This window comes from Cotesia typhae, unplaced genomic scaffold (genome assembly GCF_013202065.1).
Source record: "Cotesia typhae breed Kobodo isofemale line unplaced genomic scaffold, CoteBio_Ctyphae contig_36, whole genome shotgun sequence".
Taxonomy (NCBI): domain Eukaryota; kingdom Metazoa; phylum Arthropoda; class Insecta; order Hymenoptera; family Braconidae; genus Cotesia; species Cotesia typhae.
In genome coordinates this window covers 1,777,284-1,801,924 of record NW_027423744.1, presented here as the reverse complement: position 1 = coordinate 1,801,924, position 24,641 = coordinate 1,777,284, and the positions used below count along the sequence as shown (strand labels likewise).

The 24,641-nt window shown below is 28.3% G+C and overlaps 4 protein-coding genes and 1 pseudogene across 6 annotated transcripts; 2 read left to right on the top strand and 3 right to left on the bottom strand.

The window, feature by feature from the left end:
• Positions 1-1,423: 1,423 nt before the first annotated feature.
• Positions 1,424-4,717, bottom strand: LOC141526816 (uncharacterized; annotated as a pseudogene).
• Positions 1,996-8,412, bottom strand: LOC141526733 (uncharacterized). The gene is made up of 4 exons (XM_074241814.1): positions 8,189-8,412; positions 4,511-6,908; positions 3,782-4,142; positions 1,996-2,146 (listed from the first exon to the last, which is right to left on the bottom strand). The coding sequence occupies exon 2, from the start codon at positions 5,850-5,852 to the stop codon at positions 5,214-5,216; it is 639 nt and encodes a 212-aa protein (XP_074097915.1). The 5' UTR covers positions 5,853-6,908; positions 8,189-8,412; the 3' UTR covers positions 1,996-2,146; positions 3,782-4,142; positions 4,511-5,213.
• Positions 8,413-13,161: 4,749 nt separating this feature from the next.
• Positions 13,162-16,703, top strand: Exo70 (exocyst complex component 7). Its single transcript, XM_074241862.1, has 6 exons — positions 13,162-13,871; positions 13,939-14,477; positions 14,925-15,476; positions 15,560-15,800; positions 15,886-16,155; positions 16,233-16,703. The coding sequence occupies exons 1-6, from the start codon at positions 13,643-13,645 to the stop codon at positions 16,502-16,504; spliced, it is 2,103 nt and encodes a 700-aa protein (XP_074097963.1). The 5' UTR covers positions 13,162-13,642; the 3' UTR covers positions 16,505-16,703.
• Positions 16,657-20,667, bottom strand: LOC141526779 (ras-related protein Rac1-like). The gene is given in 4 exon segments (XM_074241866.1): positions 16,657-18,504; positions 19,536-19,564; positions 19,567-19,922; positions 20,479-20,667. Coding segments are annotated over 4 exon segments (576 nt in total). The 5' UTR covers positions 20,514-20,667; the 3' UTR covers positions 16,657-18,348.
• A 16-nt stretch (positions 20,668-20,683) lies between these two features.
• LOC141526777 (WD repeat-containing protein 13) lies at positions 20,684-24,640 on the top strand. Of its 3 annotated transcripts, XM_074241864.1 has the most exons (7): positions 20,684-20,820; positions 20,920-21,153; positions 21,777-21,957; positions 22,064-22,957; positions 23,034-23,707; positions 23,776-24,071; positions 24,233-24,640. In XM_074241864.1, exons 4-7 carry the CDS (start codon positions 22,840-22,842, stop codon positions 24,462-24,464), a joined length of 1,320 nt encoding a protein of 439 aa, XP_074097965.1. In that variant the 5' UTR covers positions 20,684-20,820; positions 20,920-21,153; positions 21,777-21,957; positions 22,064-22,839; the 3' UTR covers positions 24,465-24,640. The 3 variants fall into 3 exon arrangements, with proteins under 3 accessions (XP_074097965.1, XP_074097964.1, XP_074097966.1); XM_074241863.1 differs by having other exon boundaries at positions 21,777-22,957; XM_074241865.1 differs by having other exon boundaries at positions 21,777-22,957; positions 23,776-24,099; positions 24,233-24,371.
• Position 24,641: the final 1 nt, after the last annotated feature.

Below are 24,641 nucleotides of genomic sequence, written 5' to 3'. Positions count from 1 at the left end.
TTCTTGAGATCACGGTTATCTATTATTTTTAAACTTTCGTTACGGGAGCAATTTTTAAATTGAAAATAAACTAATGTCACTGTAGAGATTAAAGAGAAAAAAATATTATACACTGATCCTGGTATTGAATATGAAGATTTAACAATTATTTGATCGTTTTTGTAAGAACTCAATGATCGGCGAATAGTTACCGTGAAGGGAGCAAGTGTGAGTATTTTAAAAAACACGGAAATCAATTGGAGAGACAGATGATTAGTTTGCAAATGTTGTATAATGTTAGTCATTTTTAAAAAAATTTATATCGTCCAAAAAAAAAAAAGTCACTTATTTTGATGTTCGACTTTTACGGAATGAATTACTCTGTTAAAAGAATATATAACAATTCATTTTTGTAAAGTAAATATCTGATGTTAGTGTGCGATAGGAATAATAATTTATTATTTTACCCTTCAGGGTGTTAAAGAAATTAATATGGGGTTAGTACGTACGGCAACGACTTTATTTATATATTATAAATTATTCATTTTGACCCTGGTGGAAATGTATTTCTGCTAGAAGTCTATTTAATTCTTGCAGTGTTATGAATAATAATTCTATGAGAATAGGCAGTTTAAAGACTGTATTTTTATGAGTTTTTGGACTCTTCTGAAAGACTTTTTCAGAATTTATAAAAAATTTTGTACTTATCCAGCGGAAGTAAGAATAGTACTTTTATTGACTTTTTCAAAATAAATCAGGAATTTTTTTAATTTTTTTTTCGCGAAAAATAGTTATTGGGAATTTTTGCATATCTAATACTTATCGTTAGGAATAAGAGAATTCGACAGAAGAGATTTTATTAGTAAAAAAAAAATATTAATATACTAATTTAATATATATTTATTTTTCTGACTTTGAAATTTGTTATACAAATTTTATATTATTAAAAAATGCACAACCCTTTTATATAGAACAACCTATAAAAAATAACTACCCCTATAACATAAAATAAACAAATTATTATCTATTATAGCTCAGCAAAACTTGCTCAGCATATTTTTCATCATCAGATATAATATTTCTCTTATTATTATAATGAGCTTGTTCACCTCAATATAAATACTTTCACCTATACGTATAGTTTAAGAGAAAAACTAAAATCTTATATTGTCATAACATTTTTCTTATTAAATATAATATTAATACTTTCACATATAATCTATTATTTAAAAAAACAAAAATAAAATAAAATTTTATGTAGCATTAGAAACGAGCCTGGTCCAAGTAAATCGATTTCTTTATTTTTTTCCAAGATTGCACCGAGAATACTATTTCGAAATAACAGCATAAAGTATCTTAATAACTTTAGAACGTAAAAATGATATTAAATCTCGAAAGAATAAAAAGTCTATTTTCTTTTATTAGTCTAGTTGTGATACTTTTATCATTTATCATTCATTACTTTTTTTTCTGCACTCGTGATGGCTCGTCCCAAATAGGTATTAATTTTATTCCGCTCTACGGTCTCCATATCGCGGGATAAATTACGTTTTTTTAAGAATTTCGTAAACTGTATTTCCAATATTACTTTTTTTTCCGGCGTTAATGGTAATCTGTTTTTATTGCTGCTCATTATTTTGACAGCTCGAAGAGACAGATTTTCATAACCCCATATAGCATGAGACATAATAGTAATAAATTTGGACGGTCTATATTCTTTGAATGCCTCAGCATGCGCAAGGCTAGAAATATATATTCGCCCTCCGATGTGGACTAGGTTAGTAACATCTTCGTCGTCATTCGTTTGGTTTCTTTCGTGTCGTTCTCGATTTTGTCGGTCTCGTTCCAGTTGGTCTAGTCTTACTCGTTCTCGTTGTTCTTGTTGTTCTTGTTCTCGCTCTCGTTGTTTTTGTTGTTCTTGTTGCTTTCGTTCTAGTTGGTCTCGTTCCAGTCGTTCTCGTTGGTATTGTTTTCGTTGTTCTTCCTTTGATTGCTGTCGTCTTTGTTCTTCTTCTAATTCTTGTTGTTCTTGTTATAATTGGTATCGCTCATGTTGTTTTCGTTGGTCTTGTTTTCTTTGTAATTCTTTTAATCGTTGTTGTTGTTCTTCTTCTAATATTTGTTGCTGCTCTAGATTTAAAGATTGGTTGTTGAAATTTTGGGATTCCTAAAACAAAATTATAGTTATAAAATTACTGTATTACGGTTTCAAATGTTCCTACTATATGTATACTACAGAATAAATATTTATACGCAGTGTTATTACATAATTATTTATGATTCCACCAAAAAAATTTGCAAAACTTTCAGCTTGATTTTTACTGATAAAGTAATATCGTTTCACCATTTTTTAACGATATTAAAAGTTAATGTATAGACATAGGTATGATAAAATTGTTTACGATCAACTGTGAATTTTTTTCTGTTTACTTGATTTGCTCATTTAACAATGGAAGAACAGGTTTAATTGCAATCTTCATTAAACTACAAATGAAATCACGTCAAATAATTTTTTTTGCATACATATTTGAAATATGAATAAATTAAAATATAATTCATGAGCTTACATCCAAAAATTTATTTTTTCATAATTCAAAAGGTAATTTTACGAATTTTAAATATTAACCATTATAACTACTCTTAAGATTTTTCAGCCTAAATTAAATAGCTGATCAATAACCGAGAGAAATATGTATTTAAATTGAAATATAGTAATAAAAATAATTATCTTTGGAAACAAATAGTTTAATTAAAATATTTAATTAATATTTTTGAATTATATAATCAAATATATTATTTTTAATGCTTTGCCATGAAACAAATGTCTATAAAGAATCAATTTTATTTTTGTTATTACAAAATGTAGTATAACTCATTCTACTTATATTTGACAATTTTATTTAAGTTCGTTCAGCTAATGCTGAAATATTTTGTTTCTCAATTTTTAAATTGCATTTGTAAACTTCAAAACAGTATAATTACTTAACTCTTGAATTCATTATTTTTATTTAAATAGTAACTTAACAAAAATTTCGTCTAAACTGGTCAGCAGAGGTGTCTTTTGCGTTAAAATAAGAAAGGTAACTATTGGTTTTATTGAACTAAAAATTATTAAATCACACTTTTTAAGTTCTATATTTGTAACTTAAAATTCATCATTTTAATCTTTTATAAGGAAAGTATCCATCAAATTTTTTTACGAATTTATCTGCTTTCAGACTAACAACTATTTAATCTAGTATAATATAACTATGTACCAATTTAAATTGTTAATTTCCTTTAGTTAATTGTTATGACTAATTTTTTATATTTTCCAGCACATGACTTTAACGATTTTTACATCATACATTATAAAAAAATTTTTATATTTACCTTTACTTATCCACCGACTTTATACGAAGTCGAATATGTTCAAAATATTATTACCCCTAAAGTAGATTCCAAAAAAATTTTAACTTCTTATGCTTTTTTATAACATCTTTGGTCTTATATGACCAAATAAAATCAATAAAACGCGTATAATACATCCCTATGACATCTGTAACGTTATTTAATTACCGTAAGGTTTAAATTTTCAGTTATTATGCAATAAACTAAATTCATTTGCTTTTGTATTTTTTTTTAAATTCAAAATTGATTAAAAGCACAAAAAAATCAATTTTCTTACTGATGAATAAATTAAGTTCAAGCTAAATTAATCAAGTTTCCCGGTTAAATTATTTCAAAAATTTATATTATGAAAACATCGTTTTATAGAAATTTTGTAATTCTGTAATATAAATACATTTATTCTTGAAAATACCTTATCATGCAGATCATTTGAAGAAGGGTCATCAAAAGGTTCATCCAAGATTTCAGCCTAAAAAAAATTTACATTATAGTTAAAAAATAGATTTCCGAATTTAATTTTTTAAAATCATACTTAAGGGGGGAGACTCATGTAAATGCCCCGAAATCGGTCATTTTTTAACATTTTTTTTTACAGTGATAAAATAATTTCATTGTTTCGAACTTTTAACACAACTTTATTAAACATTTTAAGATTATAAAAAAACATTTTTTTTTTTTTTTTAATACAAAATGGCGGCTCAGCATGATGTCTTGTAGGCTGCCTCCGACGCGAGGTCCGAAACTGCTCTATTTGTCACTCATGAACCGTTGATCTGAAACAAAAAAAAAAAAATTTTTTTTTTTCAGGAGATATAAACGGAAAGGATAAACCTTTAAAATTAAAAAAAAAAAGGATAAAATCCAATATAAAATCAGCCTTAAAAAAAAGTTACGATTTTGGGCTATTTTTTTTATCCTTTTACCCCCAAAAAAAATTAGTAATCAATCAGAAATACCTGAAGTTTCAGGTTTATCCTTCCGGTAGTAATGTAGAGAAAAGCCTCACCAAATTTCAAACAAATCGGTCAATAATTTTTTGAGCTACAACACGAGCAGTTTTTCAAAAGTAGTTTCGAGATAATCGCGTTTAAAGTTTCAGTACAGGAAAATGAGTAGTTTTACTGAATTATTAATTACTTACCGACTAATTTGCAATTCCAGGTCCATATAACAGTCCTTCTGCCTCCTCAAAAAGTTGATTTTCATCTATTTGATGTTGTCTGCGAGCTGAACGAGCTTCTTTGGTCTCTGAAAGGCTTTTACGATTCTGTCGGGTTATTCGCTCTTCGTCTGTACTATCCGCAAATATCTTAGCATAAGTGCCAATATTCAGATTCAGAAGGTTCATTATTCTTTATATGGAAGTATAACCTTCATTAAATATCCCAGCAGCAATGTAAGCTGAAATTTCGACTACTTTTAGTCCGGAATGCAGGTGTTTTGGGGATAATCGCCAAACTGTAGCGTTAAAACTTTCGTTCGCGTTCTGCGTATGACCACCAAGGCATCGCTCAAGTAAATCATCTTTGGACAAATCTTGATATATTGGTAAAAGATGCTGTTTTAAGTCTTCACCAAGTAATGGAGCTAAATTTTCCTCTCGAGGATCTCGATTTAGAGCAATAGCCTTCTGCCATTTGCACCAGCTATCAACGCCTTCAGGGCAGTTATCATGTTGGGGATTTTCTGTAGTGGAAAAATATGATCATAAGTAGCCATTATGGCTTTTTTCATATTTTCAACACTGTTAACATTTCTCTGAATACTTAAACCATAATATTTTGTTAATTTTTTTACCACTTTATCAGTTAGTTTTCCTCTCCCCGAAAGTTTCTTTTCTTTTCTTACATTTCTAAGTCGAGAGCCCATTCTTTTTCTACATGACCAATACATTCACTCTTCACTACTGGTAACTCATTACCGTAAGGTTCTAAATCTAGAATAGCCTTGAATGTCTTAAAATCTCCGTCACCAATGTAGTTACCATATTTTACTCCAAATTTTTCTTCTGAAGTCGAGAACATTTCTTTCATGGCATCGACTTCCATCTTTCCTGACGAACCTTCGTGATTTTGTTGACACTCACCCTCATGATACTCACTCCACTTACGGAATTCTTCTGTATGAGTCTTGTTCTTCCAGTAAACACAGCCTTGACAGTAACTACTTTTTGTTTTCAAATCAATAACTTTCCCTGAATAATATCCTATGAGCGTTGCAACACCGTACGTTGATTTGAAACCACGTTTTTTCCAAGTACCATCTCCAGATACTTTTAAAATATTTTTTTCTCTTCCTTGCTCAACATTTTTTTCCATCTCTTCTTTCACTGCCTTCTGCGATAAAAATTCAAATGATAATTTCACTGTATTATAAATGTGTTCCACAATGTTAGCGTAACAACTTTTACTCAAACCAGTGCATAGATCCATCAGGTTACAAAATACATTTATTCCTTCTCTTCCAACACCCAAAAGTCTCATGATAAACACTATTCTCCGGTTTATTTCAAATCCGTTGTGAATGAAAGGACCTGAATTGATTATTTTATTACCACATGGACATGTGATAACAATTTTAAAACCAAGACCTCTGGAACCACACTCACTGAATTTTATCTTCTGATTACACACCGAGCACTTCACAATTTCCGACAAAGCTGTGAACACCGTAAAAAATTCAATTGTCCTGTACCCGTGTAAAGGATTTGTTATAATTTCTTCACTATCACGGGTATGGAGTTTTTTGCCACTGGCACTCTCATTGTGGCTTGTATTGGCTTCGAAATTTTCACCTTCTTTATTGGTGAACTGATTACCCTGATAACTTCGTTTTTTGGAGATATTTCGTGCAATATTGCCACGTGTGCCTTTTTATAATTCGGCATTTTTGCTTTTAAAAATCGACTGAACACGAAGAAATCTCCAGCTAAACTAAATATATTTCTATACTAACGGTTATTCGTGTACTAATGTTACACGTGTGCAGGAATGTAAAAGTATGTATATATATATATATACTAAAAGGGATTCTCGGTAGTTGAACAAAATAAATATTTCTAGGTATTATAATAGAAAGGTCCTTTTCAAGCGCCCCGACTACCTGGCTCGTTACTTGACAATACGTACTCCGACCCGCTCCACTGTATTAGCCATAACTTTGTAAATATTCGAGATTTTTTTTTTCCGGCTCGTCAGTACACGCTCAACATAGTATACTTTCAGAATATCGAAAAAAAAAAAAATCGATTTTTTGAAAATTTTACATGAGTCTCCCCCCTTAAACATAATTACGTCAAACCAAGCTTCATTATCTTCACTTTTTTGATTATATTCTTCATGGAGCCACTAATTTAAATAATTTTCCTTGACCTTGCGATTTTCATTATCATTGCTCGAATTTATATCACTAATTTCAACATGTTGTTCAGTATATAATTGTTGGTTATCATCAATATTGTCTGAAAGATATTTTGAACTGTGACTGCAACAATTGTTACCATCAGCGACTGAAGAATTTTCTATTTCTTCGTTATCCTGCTGTAATCCGTAAAAATTTAATATTTCAATAAATTTCAAAAGTTAAATTTATCTTTTTTAATAATATATGGATAATTTAATTTCAATTCAAATGACGAAAGCTTTCTTTTACCATAAAATAAAATTCTACTAGAGAAATTAAATTTTTAATATTTTCTTTAAAAGCAGGGTAATGTTAAAAATATAACTATTTTAGCCTACTTTTAAATTATTTAGGGAATATATTGAAAACTATAACATTTATGAATAGAAAAGAATTCAAGATTAGTTTTATTAAGTTTACTCAACGTTATAAAACAAACATTCCAAAAGAGAAACATTCGAACTATGCCGAATTTGTATAATTTTTAATACTTCAGAACTCTTAAAATACTTTTTCAATAATAAATTTTGTGCTCAAATTATCTTCGAGAATGCTTCCTCCACAACCAATTTTTCAAAACTTTTTAGAATTATTTTTCACAATAGTATTTTTTATTTATTTAAATATTGCAGTTGAATTCCTGAACATATTTAAAAAAAATCATAAAATTTATAAAACCAAATTCTTTGTTTTTTCAAATGAATACAATTTCTCACTTCTTTTCATTTTCAATGTGTATAACCGATATAAAATTGTAGGCTCTGACTTTTCTACTAAACACTTCTTACTAATCTTAAGATTTTTTAATTTTATAAGTGTTTCTTTCATATAATATGAATTTTTTAATTGTCAATGTGATTTTTTTTTAATATTTCCAAAAAAAGTAATAAACGCCATCCAAAAGATTCTTAGGATATTTAATGATAGTCGAAGTAAATAATCCCTTAACTATTCAGAAAAATGTAAAATTTTTATTTTTGAAAAAAAAAATAAAAATGCTGTTTTAAATATTATTGAATCTTTTCAGATCAATAGGAGAAAATTACAATACACGTTTAAACCAAATATTTTCCGTCAAACCCTATTCTTGACAGTTTTTAAAAATTATAAATTTCTCGAAAATGAAAATTTCTTAAGTTTTTTTTTTTATATCATTTTCACCATTGCCCCAATAATTCTGTTCTAAATAAACACTGTAAATTTTTACGTTCCAGTTTTAAAGATTCTTGAAGAACAAGCAAAAAACAATTAAAGTGGTAAAATTTTTTAATTCTGTAGAAGAAAGCTTCCCACAAAAATTTATTGAAATCTTTCTTAAATCTTTTTGATTTGCTGTTTCTACATCAAAGCATACTCATCATATTATATTAATAATATATCAATTGTAATTATTTTTTTAAACAATAATGCTACTTACAGTTCTAATACGCTGTTTCATTTTAAAATAGTACGTTGAACGAGACATTACACAATTGCCGAAGCGATCTAAATATTTTTGATAGGGCCCTCGGCGCATGTTGTTGGATAGTTGTGGATTGCAAATAGGTATATCCGAATAAAAACAGTTTCACTGTAAAAAAATTGCGCCAAGTCCACGTTCATAAAACTCATCTCAATGACGTTTGCACTTTACAAAAATAAATAAGACTCAATATAATAATTGTCATTCTCTACAAAAAAAAGTGAAAAACAAAAAAATACCAAGAAACTGTCATAATGTTAAAAAAATTGAAAGAAAATTTGTTGAAAATTTAAAAATTAAAAAAAAAAAAATTTTTTTATCGTACTTGGCGCGCGTCATTGAGTACCCTAAATTTTTTCGGAAGAATTTCAACCCGAGAAAAAACGATTTTGCTCGAATTTATGTAATTATGTATAGTTATACATATTCGGGCTAATCAGCTCTAATTACATAATATATGATTTCATACATTCTTATACTTATAAATTTACATTAGTCAAGCATACTCAACTCATTAAAAACACTGCTTACTCGATTAATTATCGGTTTCAGTGAAAAAATCCGTTTTTAAATTTTTTTTTTAATTTTTAGTGGACATAACTATCAATATGGTGGTGTGGTGAAATCATCTGAAATTATATAAAATTTTTGGATCCAATTTTTTTCAGCTCTGTCATTAAGCTTCAATGAAGAAACTTGATATTGCTTAGTTTAATTGTAATTAACACATTTTGATTGGCAATCACACCGCATTTTCTCAATTTAGTCGGCCATATGTTTTCTTTTCTAGAGCACTCAATTGTATCCACTTTGAAGTAGTTTTCATAACCAAACACGAGAGGGCGTTTTAGTAAAATCATAAATGATGTCTGGAAGATTAAAAATTTCAAATAACATATGTATGACATGTCGATTTTACCTAAATTTTGTAAAACTTATTATTAAATAATAATAGTTGATTAATTAAATTCATGCATTTTATAGGTTGACTTAATTATAAATTTTTAATCATTCAAAGGATGTTTATTTATCCTGAAAAAATTTGGGGTACTCAATGACGCGCGCCAAGTACGATAAAAAAATTTTTTTAATTTTTAAATTTTCAACAAATTTTCTTTCAATTTTTTTAACATTATGACAGTTTCTTGGTATTTTTTGTATTTCACTTTTTTGAAGAGAATGACAATTATTATATTGAGTCTTATTTTTTTGTAAAGTGCAAACGTTATTGAGATGAGTTTTATGAACGTGGACTTGGCGCAATTTTTTACAGTGAAACTGTTTTTATTCGGATTTATTAATAACAACAATCATTTTAGTAATAATAATGATAATGATAAACATTATTATTGCTTTCATTTTTAACATCAATTTATTATTACCGATATTAATACTTTCAGTATTATAATTACTATTATTGTTATTTTTATTATGGTTACCAATATTATTTATTGTTATTATGATATTGTTGTTAGTAAATGACGCAATATATCAAACGCATAGTCATGTTTCGTATTATCAAGAGATTAAGATTATTTGAAACCCGCTCAATTGGATGACAGTGCCACCTACAGGCAATAACCATAAGATCACAGAATGTTCACACTTTTTAATGAGAATTCCCCAGACACTGAACATCTGGTTTATCCGAAGAAAGTATAACTCATACAATGTTTGTGTGTTTAAACTGGTTAACAAATAAAATTTAATTAAAAAAATATGTTTCAAACATAAACATGGAAGGTTGTATGATAATTTGTTCTATAAAATTTTTTGTTTCATAAGATACTTTTACATTTTTAATTTCAAACGTAAACTTTTCCCGCGCAATATTAAAAATTCATAAATAAATGAATTTTTTCAGGCAAAGCTATAATCATATGAAAAGTCGTTCGTTCTTTGATTTTACAGCTCAAATTATGATAAAAAAATTAAAGTTTTCTTTTCTCATATTAGCTAGTCGTATTAAAAATTTAAACTGACTAATCCGCGAAAACGCCTCCGGTTTAAATCGATAACTTAAATTATCGATGAAAATTATACATTTCTTATATATACAAAGAGAATTTTGACATTTTCTTAATAAGAAAAATTTTAATTTAGATTTAATACTGCAATACACATTAATTCAATGAAAATAACAAACAATTATTTTAGTAATAATAATGATAATGATAAATATTATTATTGCTGTCATTTTTAACATCAATTTATTATTACCGATATTATTACTTTTAGTATTATAATTAGTATTATTGTTAAAAAGTTTTCCTATGCAGAGATATCTGAATAAAAAATTATAATAGGGACAAAATTTAAGCAGTTATATTCAACACTGTCTGAACCGAAATAATTCTGATTCATAGAACTAAACAATTTTTTCATATTTTTTCAATTAATTAATATTAGGAAAAAAAGGTATGAACTACTGTTATAATAGAAATTTAAGAAAAAGAAAGAACGTAGAATTTAAAATAAAATTTGCAACCTCAGAAAAACGTCATGCTTACAGTAAACACAGTCGGTAGTCTGACGCTCCGTTTACAACGAAATTTTTGAACGGAACTTGGTCCCAGATTCTACCGAATCTGTGGATTATTTTTTTTTTTTTATTTAGTATTATAATTTTAAAAATTTTTGTTTTGTTGTTTGTGCTCATTTACTTAAGTATTTTTTTAACTTTAAAAGAAGTTAGTAGTAGTTATTTTATTTAATTTCTTGTTAAGTTTAAGATAAGTTAATATATTTTAAGTATTCAAATGTCATATATACATAGAAAAAGAAAATTTCTTGAACTAAGAAAATTGTAAGGAAGACCGAAGTTATTTTGGAGCAAGAAGGAATTTTCTTGGCTTAAAAAAAATGAACTTCATTCAAGAAATTTTCAATCTTCCTTAAGATTTTTTTGATTTAAGAAAATTTACGCTTGACTTAAGACTTTCTTTCTTTCGGTGTACCTCAAGTTTTCAATTTACTTCTTTTGTAAGAAAAATACGTAAGCACTTTTAGAATTCGCAGGCCATCTTACTGATTGTACAGTCTCATCATCTATTTGGATCCATGATAAATTATGTTTAATCATCGCAACATGATGATTTTCAGAATTACCATCTTTTGAAGAGTTAAATATAGCACTTACAACAGCATAGTTTGTATTACATATTGATATTTTTGCTTTGGGTACCGATTTTATAAACCCTTTTTCCTATTTATTAATTTATTTTTTCCTTTGATGGACACATGTAACTTCACAACTAATATCTGTTGCAAGGAATTTAATGAAATTTTTGTTAGCGTTTCTTTGACTTCTATACAATTTTCACAAAATTTGAAATTAGTAAACCCATATCCAAATGATGAATCAATTAATTCTTGTAGTTCAAATGTTTTTTTCTCATCATATATTGAAACATGTAATACATTTTCTAGTATACTGTAAGAATTAGAATAATTGCATGTTTTGCATCGATCATTAATTTCTAATTTAAATTGTACTAAATTTCTAATATCACAATTATCATTACAAATTTTAAGAAATACTGATACAGGATCGTTATTTGTCATAGAATAAGGCTGCTCTATTAATGACTCTTTAAGTAAAATTTTTAATTAGCTGAATATTTGTATTCAAAATATTTGCACTGCGCATGCGTCAACATTACGTTTAGACTTTTAGCGCGGTCTTTTGAAAATTATAATGACAGTGATTAGAGTAAGTATATTATTGTTGCATTATAGTAGAAATTACAGGACGAAAAGGCAACGTGTAGTTTTTAATAATTTTATAAAAAGTTTTATTTTAATAAAGTATTAAAAATTTATTGTTATTTGTTATTTCTTTTTTATTTTGATACTAGTTCGTATTATTCATGGGAATAGAACAGATGAGTATGAAAAAAAATATACATGCATTGACTCAAAGTTGATTCTATATTTTTTAAGAAATTCAAAATGAAATAGATATTTATTAGTGATTTATTTATTTACTTAATGATATTGAAATTGGCTGACGTCAAACAATTTTTTTATAATTATTTAAATTAATTGAAAATTGATTCTTAAAAGATTACAGTTGTAGATTTTTTAATTTTTTACACGTTAGATGTGCTTGTCACTATAATTTTCAAAAGACCGCGCTAAAAGTCTATATATGTAAAAATGACGCATGCGCAGTGCGAATATTTAGAATACATACATTCAGCTAATTACAAATGTTGATTAAACAACAAATAAACAATGTAAAGTAGAAACAAATGTTTAATATACATGAACAATCAAAAATAGAGGTTTAATGACCCAAATTGCTACCAAAATATAAAAAAATGCGATAGAGGAGCTGACTTAAAAGTACATTATTAATAAATTTTCTTTAAAATGAATAAATGGAGAACTAACAAATGTTGATATCAAACAATAAAGAACAAACGACGAGCTAACGACGTGATAAAAATGAAAATCAAAAATTAATAAAAAAACTCTGGGGTGCTAACTTTAGTGAGTTATCCCGTTGAATCTACAGTTTATGTAGAAAGAATTCCAGTGCACCCTGGCGAGTGTAGGTCCAAGCTGCGAAATATATTTTTTTAACTGTAGTTTCCCATCTATCGGAGGATTACTATGCGTTTCTCGAGTTATTTAGTCTGTGGCAGATCACTTTGCCCATCGAAAAAAAGTCAGGATCGAAATTTTTGCGTTGCTATAGTTTTGCTGATTAAATTTTATAATATTGAGCAGATTAATTGTTATAATTAGATATAATCAATTAATATCAGGAAAATAAGGTATGAACTACCGTTATAATACAAATTTAAGAAAAAAAAGGACCGTAGATTAAAAAATAAATTTGCAACCTCTAAAAAACGTGATGCTTACAGTAAATACAGTCGGTAGTCTGGCGCTCCGTTTACAACGGAACTTGGCGCCAGATTCTACCGAATCTGTTAATCTGTGAAAAAAGATACTTACATTCGAATTAACGAAGATAGTAAGTAATTTAAAATTATACTAAAAGATAGCGCTTTCGTCATCCTGCTGTGGCGGTACTGTCAGCGCAGTCACGCCTCTGGTGGCCGAGCTGCAACAAAAAACGCCTCAACACCACCAAGCGTCAAAAACTAGGAGTTGGATCGATAATATAGGAATTCAGATTTACAAACCTCTACAGCTGTGGACGCGATCTCAGATAATAAAGGCTCATTAAAAAAATAATAATTAATTATTTGAGTGTATTCTATCGACTAATAAATAATAATAACCGTATCACTTTGATCTAGTTATTTCTTTTGGTATAGTGTGTTCCCTTTGAACCCACACTGCACAATTTTTATAACCTCTTCAAAACAGTTCATGTTACATGGGTGTCAAATCTGTCAAATTATGTAAATAAAAAAGGAATTAAATAGAAAAAAAATGCAATTTAATAAAAGTGATACATCAGAACGCAGATTTGAAATAGAATGTAAACTAGAAAGTGAAATAGCTGCGTTAGATGCGTTGAGAGATACTGAAGAGAGAAGTAGAAAATTGACATCTGGTGTTGTTGCAATATTAACATCATTAGAGCAAAGATTAGCAACATTAAGAAGAACAATTTTACCAGTTTACAATGAAACTGGAAATCTTCAAGCACAGCAGCACAGTAAGTGTTACTTGCTTTAACGAATATAATAATTATTCTAAATCTAACATATTTAATTTATTTTTAGATATTGAAAGAACATTGACAGCTTTAGATCATGCTATTGGGTACTATGGAGTTTGCCAAGAAGTTGAAGGAGCTATTAGAAGTGGACCTACCGGTCCGGGTGGTCTCGAAGGTTTTCTCGATGCTATGAATAGGCTTCATAATGCAGAAAGATACTTTCAGAAGAATAATCCAAGTTCCGTTGAATTAGAAAATATATCCTTGTTATTCGGAGTTGGATTAGACTCACTATGCTCCGAATTTCACGATATCCTAGCCAGACAAAGCAAACCTATTTTACCTATAGTTTTATTAGATTTAATTGGTTCCGATGAAGATACGAGTGGTGAAGATGCACCTCAATCACTAAATCAACTACCCGAAAATTCTCTAGCAGAACTTGTCAAAATCGCTAATTGGTTGGATGAACGTGGTCATCGTAGACATTCAAAAATTTATTCGTCTGTACGTTCTGCTATTGTGTTGAGGTCATTACAACTTCTCAAAGAACATCAACGAAGTGCTAGTGGTGGTAGTACACATGCTAGTAGTCCTATGCCGGTAAGAATATTTTATTTAAATATAAATATTTTTTTTTTTATCATCATTATTTCAAATGAACTTTTTTTTCGTCTATTTTTAATTTTTATCTTTACGCATATTTGAGTTAATAATTTATTTCCATTAATTCTTATTAATTATTTTATTTATTATTAATTAATTAATTATTATTTTTAACTAATTCTCAATTTAACATCTTCTACATTAATTAATGGCAAACTAAAAAATTGTACAATAGTAAAATCGTTGACAATTAACCTTGATCATTTCACTTAAAAAATAATAAATAAATACTTCACTATCCCTGAATATTATATTTATTTAACCGTTACTTGAATTTTTACACTACGCAAAATATATTAGTGGGATTAAATGTAATAATATAAAACCACTAGAAGTAAAAGAAAGGCCTACTATAATTACGTATTGATTTATTTAATTTTTTAGAGGGCAAAATTTGCTCATCGACATTCAATGACTGGTGGAGAAACCGTCAGTCGCCGTACATCTCGCCGCTTACAGCATGCTATAGAGAAAAAAGCTAGTAAAATGTTAATGAGAGCTTCGCAGTCAACTGGCTTGGGACTCGCTTTTCCATCATCAAGAAAACCTACTCCAGCACCACTAAGTTATGCACCTGAAGATGCAGCACCTGATGAACAAGAAATGGAAAATTATCTGTTATTGACGGCTGGGCTCCATAAACTTATGCAAGCTGAACGAAGTCTAGTTGCTAGAATTATTCCAGCGCCTCTGCAGCCTCAGGTATTAGAGGCAACTGTCCGCGATGCCATGGATCTTGTAGCTCATGATGGTGAAAGCATTGCTGCACGTGCAAAAAGATGTATTATTAGACGTGATTTTTCCGCTGTACTTGTTGTTTTTCCGATCCTAAAGCATCTTGGAGATTTGAAGCCCGATCTTGAGCGGACTGTTGAAGGATGTGATTATGCTTTGAGATCAAAATTTGCGTCTATATTAAATACTCTGAACGCTACGGTAAATGATATATTAAAATCTATCTATAATTTTGGTTAAAAAGAAAAAACTATGATGAATAATTTATTAATATTTTTTTTTAGGGTGCAAAAGCTCTAGAAGATTTCGCTGAAAGTGTAAGAAATGAATCAGGCACAACATTACCAAAGGATGGAACTGTAGCTGAGTCAACGAGTAATGTTCTTGTGTTTCTTGAACAATTATCAGAAAATGCCGAAACTGCAGGGATTGTATTACGCAAAAATAATGAAGTTGATTCGATATCAACATCAAGTGCTAAACAAACTGATAACACTCATCGTGTTTTAGTTGGAGTTTATATAAGTAAAAATATTAAACATTTATTATTTGATTTTTATTTGCAATATTTAATAGTACTAATTTATTATTACTCTAAAATTATTTATAGAAAAAGTATTAGCTCAGTTAAATCTTGCATTAGTCAGCAAAAGTGATGCTTCATATTCAGATCCAGCATTACGTGCACTCTTTCGTCTCAACAATCACAACTACGTTATTGACAAATTACGTAACAGTTCTTTAATGGAACTTTTACTGTTAGCAGAATCTACAGCAGCGCAAACGTATCAAGATTTTCTTATTAAAGACAAGGCTAATTACGTAGCTGCTACTTTTGCTAAGGCTAAAGTATATCTTGAACAACCACCAGATGATTCTGGTTTGTATTTTAAAATCCAGTCATGCTTATTTAAAACAAACCATGCAAGTAATCATAAAAAAAATATTATGTTTCAGATTTAGCAGCAAAAATATTAAAAGAACGATTTTCTGGTTTTTCTCGTGAACTTGAAGAAGCTGCAAAGAATCAACGATTATACTCAGTCCCTGATGCACGTTTACGTGAAACATTACTACGTGAACTGCAGCAATCATTAATACCACAATACAAACATTTTTATGCTAAATATCACAATACTCCGTTTTCAAAAAATCCGGGAAAATATATCAAATATACACCGGAACAAGTTGCCGCAATGATAAAAACATTTTTTGATACCGCCGCGTAATAAATAAAAAGAAACACAATGATAATTGTTATCGTAACAGGAAAGCAACCTCATAAATTAAAAAATATACAAATTCATAAAGATATTTAATATAATACAAATTATAGAAATTATTATAATGATTAATGATAATAAATAATCATAGAGTAATGTACTTTGTTTCAATAAACACCCATTTAATAAAGCAAATGAAATTACACCTATTTTGTTTTATTTTTCCGGATCGAATATTCATTATACATTTATTTATAACAATTATTTTATATATCTCGAAAGAAAATAAATCAATCGATAGCAGTGATACTTGGCAGACTATCGATTCATTATCCGAAAAATTATATTTATGCATCAATTCTTCGAAACACTTATCTTTTTTATGATAACCAAGATCATTAAATATTTGACTAATTAAAATTATTATTACTTTCGAGAATAATTAAAAAAATACTATTTTAAACATGATTTTAAAAAAATCAGTATATTTTCAAATTCATGTTCTCTTTTAAATTTTATTTATTCATTTATTATTATTAATATTATCAACTTACAATTAATTATCGATTCTTGTAATCATTTTTGTATATACTTATATATACTCAAATATATTTATAAAAAACAATTAACGTTTTTTTTTTCTTCGATTTAAATTCAATTAGTAGTAGCTTACATGATACACGATGATGACAATATAATAGAAATAAATTTGAATTCCAGCAATTATTTACAATTATATATTGATTACATCATTTTCTCACTCATTCGCATTCTTTAACTCGTTTTTGTTTTATTTATTAATTTTTTTTTTTTTTTTCACTTTTATTATTATATTTTTTCACATTCATTAACATGCATACATTTTAAACACTTCAAGGACGAATCAAACAAAATCATTCTATAATTTTTAATTTTCAGCTTTGTTTTTTTCTAGTTTTTTTATTTTTCTTTTTTTTTTTTATCTGTAGAATACGTCTTTTTAAATAACACGCGCTCGCTATTATTATTCTTCCCTTGATTTTTTTTTTTAATCATTTTCGTCCCCCATGTTTATGCTGTTTAATTCATTTGTTAATTTTTTTTAATTATCATCTCGATCCTTGCGAATTGTGCGTGAGAATAGATTTTTAACTTTTGATCCAATAATAATAATAATAATAATAATAATAATAATAATAATAATATTAATCATATTCCTCTTAATAAATCATAAAAAAGCCCATAACAGTAAGAGCTTAATATTAAAAGTCGGCTAAGAGAGTACCAATAATGTACTCTGTAATTATCCATTATTGTATATTGAATAAGAATTATTGAATTTTTAATTTATTGATTAATTAAATTCGAAATTTGATTAGTACTTAAGTTTTTTGTTAGCTACTAGACTCTCTGATTAACTCTCTTATCCGAATTTTTTTACTAACTTATATTGTTTTCTGTTTTTATCATGAATGATAGTCGATTTTTAATTACGACAAATCCCGATCATATTAATTCAATTTATTATACAAAAAATGCTTTAAAAAAGAAAACAATAATTGAATAAAAATGATTGAATTCAAGTTTTTGTTTCTAAAACATAATTATGTAACCAATTGTGCGCTGTATATTAACTCTAAATCTTCACATTAATATGAATGTAAAAACATTATAGAACAATTAATGATAACTTTGATGATGATAAACGGCACAAAACTCAAGGAGGTACGACGCATGTTGAATATTGCCAACAGCCTTTTTTATACACCGTCGTCTCGAGTTTAGTATAATATAAGCTCAAGAGAAAAATAACGATAAAGACGAAGGTGGCACACGCTTGCGGTCGATCGGGTGTCGTTAAATAATTAATATTATAGGAGACAACATTTATGTTTAGGCTTTACCTGTGGAACTGGACACAATACTGCACGTATCGCTTCATCAAAAACAGTTTTTAATCCTTTTTGCGTTAATGCCGAGCATTCAAGATATTTCACGGCACCAATTTCTTTAGCCATTGCTAATCCCTGTACAAAAAAAAATAATTATAAATATAGATAATTTGTTAGAAATGTATCGCTGTGGTAATTATAAAATAAATAATATGAATTGTTGATTCAAGTTTAAAATATGAATTCTACAATGGACTACTGATAAAAAAGTATAGTCTGAAAGAAAACAATGATTACAAACAATCGAAGGGAATAACAATCAGATTAACTTTTTTTTTTCTGAATTGATTCAATTAAATAAAATTTTTTTTCTTGTTCAAAAATCAAAAATATAATGCTTTTCAAACTTTATGAATCAGTATTAAATTCAAGTCAATCTTAGTTTTTTATTTTAAAGAAAAAGCAACTATAGTTTGACTATACAGATCATATTATCTTACAAGATAATTTTGTATTTAAGAAGATTGAGTAATTTCCTGATGAAATTAATCTTACCGACCACAATTTTAATCAGTCATTAATTCTAAGTTATGACAAATAATCATAACACTAGAACAATTAGAATGATTTTAAAAAATTAATCCAAGTACATAGGTTATAATTTTTAATTTTAGTTGCTTGAAATTTTTTACTAATTAATTCCAAGAGGATTCATTTTTCTGATATTAATTACTTCAAAACTAAAGAACTCATTTAAATAAAAACTAAATTAAATTGATCCCTGTCAATACTTTTATTAATTATTAACAGAGAGATTTAAAGGTATCCCCTTGTTTTATTCAACAAATATATATTTAATCAGTTCAAAATATATGCTTACAACCTGAAGAGAAACACATGTCTTAATTATTTAAAATTCGTAGCTCTTGATGTCAAAGTTATCCTTTGACCCGACATAGCTAAGGTCATAAAATTTAGTTGATACAGGCCTGCTTGTTTTAAGAACCATAATATATATTTTGAACGCATTTAAACTGATTATATACTTTGACAAAAATAGTTTACTGATGAAAAAAAAGAAAAAATATAACCCTAAACTGTAATTAGTTTTATCATCAGAAACTCAAGACATGTAGTAAACAATGTTGTAAAAATTGAATACTTACTTGAGGATAAGTAATAGGAGCTAATTTTTATCTTTGAGTCGCTCAATAGTTTCTTTATCTTCACGTAAATCTAACTTAGTCCCCACAAGAATGATTGGAGTGTTAGGACAGTGATGACGTACTTCAGGATACCATTTAGCTCTAACATTTTCAAAACTCGCTGGATTGACAAGCGAAAAGCATATTAAAAACACATCAGTTTGTGGATAAGATAATGGTCGTAATCTATCGTAATCTTCTTGTCCAGCAGTATCCCATAGTCCCAAATTAATGGGTTTTCCATCGACCATTACATTCGCTGAATAATTGTCGAAAACAGTTGGTATATACTCACCAGGAAAGGCATTGGTAGTATAACTTATGAGTAAACATGTCTTACCAACAGCTCTGCAAATAAAATAATTATATTTTAGAAAAATATTGTACAAATAATATATAACTCAAACACAATATAATATTAATAATAAATAATAACAATAATAATAAATAGTAATAATAATGACAATGATGATAAAAATTGATTATCTGAGAAAAGGTATCCAACACTAGCGTCCTTAATAACTCATCCCATTCTATTTTTTAGGTAACACATATAACATCCAGTTGCAAATAAACGTCACAGATACCCGCGAAAATTTACACCACGCCCGTATGTCGAACACCCACGAGCAATAACGAGAGATTAATATATCCCCCGGCTTGTAAAAAATAATACTATAATATATAATTTTTTTTTTTTTATCAAGCTACAAGAGCGTCCACGTACAACACCCGTCCTCTCTAAGCCCTCTAGGACCTAGTCCCCCTTTAGCACCAATATTACACTGAACACTCAGCACTCCATATTCATACAGTACAATAGATAAATCAACATACACTTGTAGCTTACAATATAATTATAACTCCACCTATATTTAATTAAAATAAAAATAATATTACTTACCCATCACCAACAACGACACACTTGATAGCTTGCATCGTTATTTAAATAATAATATTATTATTTACGTCAATGTTAATGGCTCGTCGTTGGATTACGAACCCGAGAACAGAGAACTGTACCGAGTCAGGCTTAAACGTTGCACCGTGAGCCAGCCGTGAGAGACGAGAATCCTCCGACGTTATTCGATTCGAGCTACGAAGAGAGAGCGAGACAACTGACTGCTCTGAGGTGAGTTAGACAAAGAGCCAACTCTCATCGAGGCGGGTACGATCACTCGGAGAGAGGGAACTCGCATCTTCTCTCTTTGTCGCTCCTACTGTTGGAAAGAACTGTGGTAAAACTGTAAGTATTTTTGTCGTATTGTAAATAGAGATAGAGATGGCGAGAGTATCGCTGGCGGGAATGAGATAATAATATGACTTACTTTTTTTGCGTTTTCAGCGACAGAGAAGGATTTAAGTCTAGATGAGGCTTACGGAGTATGCTACTTTTGGTCTTTACTCTTTATGAGCAGAATGGTATTGTATAGGAAGTATATATGAGACAGAAAGTACCAGCCATCGGCCAACTCAAATGTTTTTTATTTTAAATAAACAAACTCAAGAGTTATAATGGAATTTTGAAAATTTTTTGTATATAGTTTATAAAGAAGAAATGTTTCAGAAAGTTTTTACAGTATGTAAATTATTTATTTATATTCTGATAATTTTTTTTACAATAATTTTATCATTTTTTGACAAAATAGTTATTATATTAAAGAAAAATAAAAATAAATTTTACTTGTAAGAATTTTTTAAAATTATTAATATATTTTTGTTTCAATTAACCAAAAAAATAATGACATTAAAGTTATCTGTCATCTGAACAAGTTTTAATTTTATTTAACAATTAAATTTATCATAAAAAAATATCAAATGTTTGCTAATTTCAGTTTCATTTTTTTACCAATATTTTCGAGTGTAAGTTGGTATTGACACCAGCAATCTGATAATATTTTGTGGTTTTGCATAATAATTTAATTAGTACTAAAAAAAAATTATTTTTAAATTATTATTTTAATTATTTTTAACAATTTCTTTCTACAAATTTTTTTTTCTAAATTTAGTTTGCCATAATTTATATATACAATAGTTTTTAAAAAATGTATTAAATATCTGATGATGATTAATAATGAAAATAGTATACAATCTACAATATTTAGTATTTTAAATTAATTGATAAAATTGAAGTAGATGAAAATTATTTTACTGTGTGCTTTTTTTCACCAAATTTATGTATGTATATATTTATTTTCACAGAATCAAGATTATATACCGTGGCATAGCAGGAGGTATTAGAGCTCAAATAGCTTTCGTCAAAATTTATTACAAAAATACCACGAGCAACGTAACGAGGAGAGTTTAAGATTGTTTTGAGATTATATTTTATAGATAAAAAGAGAAAAATAGCGAGAGGAAGCTAAATAATTATATGTTTAAGGTGTAACATGTATCATCCATTAATTTCTTGAATACAAATAGAATGGAATATTTTAGTCTTGATGATACATCAAGTTCAATACTTGTTATCACTATGTTTTTTCTAGTGACGTCATTAATAATGACCACATTCCTCATGGTTATGACTGGACTTGGACTGAGGACTTGCCACGGTTGCAGTTCGTTAAATAATTAATTGTGATGCGTCATTAATTTTCTAAGAAACCTTCAAGTTTAATGGCGTTGATTGAACGGCGCGGATTTTTAAGTACGTTTTTGGGGCAGAGTACTGGTTTGTTAATTTATTCGATTAGTATGGTTTCGATATTTAAATCTCCGTGGTATGGCAAATTTCTATCAACTTATCTTAAAATATGATAAAATATTCAATACAAATGAATTATTTTTTTATACTTTTAAATTTTAAACTTTTGCCTAAAATTTTATTCTACTTTACTTATACTTTTATTAGTGAAAGATTTTGTTTTAATTAAAAAAATTAACTAGCAGAATTAGTGTTTTTTTAATACAAAGTATTCTGAACACTCATCAAGAATAAAAAAAAAAAAGTTATAATTACATTCTCGTTCAATGACAATATAAAAAATTAAAAATAAAATTATACAAAAATGATTTTACCGATTGAACATAATTGGGTCAAACTGGAAGAGAAAAATATTATTCTTTTACAAAACTTAACAACAAATGTCATTAAAAAAATTGTGTCAAAATGAAAATTTCTCTTAAAATTCAACTATTTTATATTTATTGTCGAAGTTAAAAAAAAAAAAATTGAAATTTTAATTCCAATCAAATGAATCAAAATTAATAAACATTGATTGAGGTTAAATACAGTAATTTGATTAGTAAATAATTTTATTATATGAAAATGAGCACAAATTCATCAATTGCCAATAAAACTGGGTTAATGTGGCAACAACAAGTATTTGCACTTGATGCAAAATATAATTCACGTAGAGCTTCTGGTCAACCGGGATTTGGTAAGTTATTATTATCATCATTCTATTGTCAGTAAACAATATGTTTATAAAAATTTGATTTATTCGAATTACCTAGGCTTACTATACCTTCGGCGACGAAATCAGCTTCTACGTGAAAAAAATCCTGCAAACACAGAAGCTCGATTATCATATGTGAAATTAAGGGCTGAACTATTTAATTTACGCTATGGATCACCATCTGACTGCGTAAGTTTATCATCTCGTGCTTCAATAGATGGAATTTCGGAAAGCAGTATAATAAAAGAAAGAACAATAAAAAAATCAACAGCAGAAAGTTTTGCTTTTGCTGGTGTTCATCATGTATTTGATCAACATAAAGCTGCGATAACTTCGCTAAAATTCGCTAATAATGATCGATCAAGACTCTGCTGCGCTTCATTTGACGGTACAATCACGATATGTGATGTAACAAGCACGCCACCTAAAATTTTGGTTCGATTAGAAGATCATAAAAAGGGTGTCACTGCAATAGATTGGAGTATCAGTAATGATTTTATAGTTTCTTCATCTCTAGATGCTACTGTAAGACTTTGGGGTATCACTGAAGATTCCACTACTGTTTGCTTACGAACTGTAGGCGATCAAGTTAGATCTGAAGTACTCTGTTGTGGTTTTGTACCGGCTAATAACAATTTAGTTATCACAGGTAACGCTGTAGGACTTCTTCAAGTCCTTAATATTTCAACTGGAATCTATCCTCGTGGAGGAACATCTAAAATCGGAGGAAAGGTAAAAAATTCATGAGGTTTGAATTAATTTCAAGTAAATATTTATCTTGAAAAAAAAATTTTTCTAAGGTTTTATCACTGACTTGTGAAGAAAGTGGTGGATCACTAATTTGGGCCGGAAACGATAAAGGTATTATTGTATCACTAAGATTAGAATCAGGCTCTGGACGATTATCTAAGTTAAGAAGAATTGAAACTGTGGGTAACGCTGCTATCACAAGCTTATCTTGGAGATCATGGTTATCAAGAGATGCCCCATCACCAACGCTTCTTATCAGCAGTGCATGCAATGCTGTTTTTCTCTATCGAGTCACCGATCTTCAGGGTACTCTGAAAATCTGGAGAAATTATCCGTTGAAACATAGGTAGCTTGAGTTATCTACTATTATTATTGTACGTTTTTTTTTATATTCATACTGACCTAAAATAACGTTATGCTCTGTTTAACTAAATGATAATTTCTTTTGGCTTTGTTCTGTGTATCTGTTTTTTTTTTTTTTTTTTATCACTCATTATTTTTATAAAGGCAATATCTAGTGAGATCAACGTTCTGTCCGCAAATGGGCGCGTGCTTAATAGCCAGTGGATCAGAAGATGGTTCGGTTCATCTATTGGATACCTCACGTGATGGCAAAGCTGCACAGGTTAATAGACTACATGGACATTCCGCCCCAATTCTCGCCCTCAGCTTTAACTACGACGAATCACATCTTGCTACCGGTGATCATCAGGGTCTTATTATTATTTGGCGGAATTAAATTATAAGTAATTTTTTTTTCTAAATTAATATATCTGATAAATTAAAAAAAAAAATCATATTTATACAAATTAATTTGTTTATAAATTACATAAACGTATTTGTACCTCTATAAAATCAAAAAAATTAAACTAGAAAAATACTATTTTTAAAACCTTAGTGTAAATAAATAAAACTT

What these genes read in the sequence shown, in the direction of transcription:
- LOC141526777 (XM_074241864.1), top strand. Translation starts at nt 22,840, where the DNA reads ATGAAAATGAGCACAAATTCATCAATTGCCAATAAAACTGGGTTAATG. An exon ending in TTCTGGTCAACCGGGATTTG is followed by an intron (nt 22,958 to 23,033) that starts GTAAGTTATTAT and finishes CGAATTACCTAG; the next exon opens with GCTTACTATACCTTCGGCGA. An exon ending in CATCTAAAATCGGAGGAAAG is followed by an intron (nt 23,708 to 23,775) that starts GTAAAAAATTCA and finishes AATTTTTCTAAG; the next exon opens with GTTTTATCACTGACTTGTGA.
- LOC141526733 (XM_074241814.1), bottom strand. Translation starts at nt 5,852, where the DNA reads ATGAGACTTTTGGGTGTTGGAAGAGAAGGAATAAATGTATTTTGTAAC.
- Exo70 (XM_074241862.1), top strand. Translation starts at nt 13,643, where the DNA reads ATGCAATTTAATAAAAGTGATACATCAGAACGCAGATTTGAAATAGAA. An exon ending in TCTTCAAGCACAGCAGCACA is followed by an intron (nt 13,872 to 13,938) that starts GTAAGTGTTACT and finishes ATTTATTTTTAG; the next exon opens with ATATTGAAAGAACATTGACA. An exon ending in ACAACCACCAGATGATTCTG is followed by an intron (nt 16,156 to 16,232) that starts GTTTGTATTTTA and finishes ATTATGTTTCAG; the next exon opens with ATTTAGCAGCAAAAATATTA.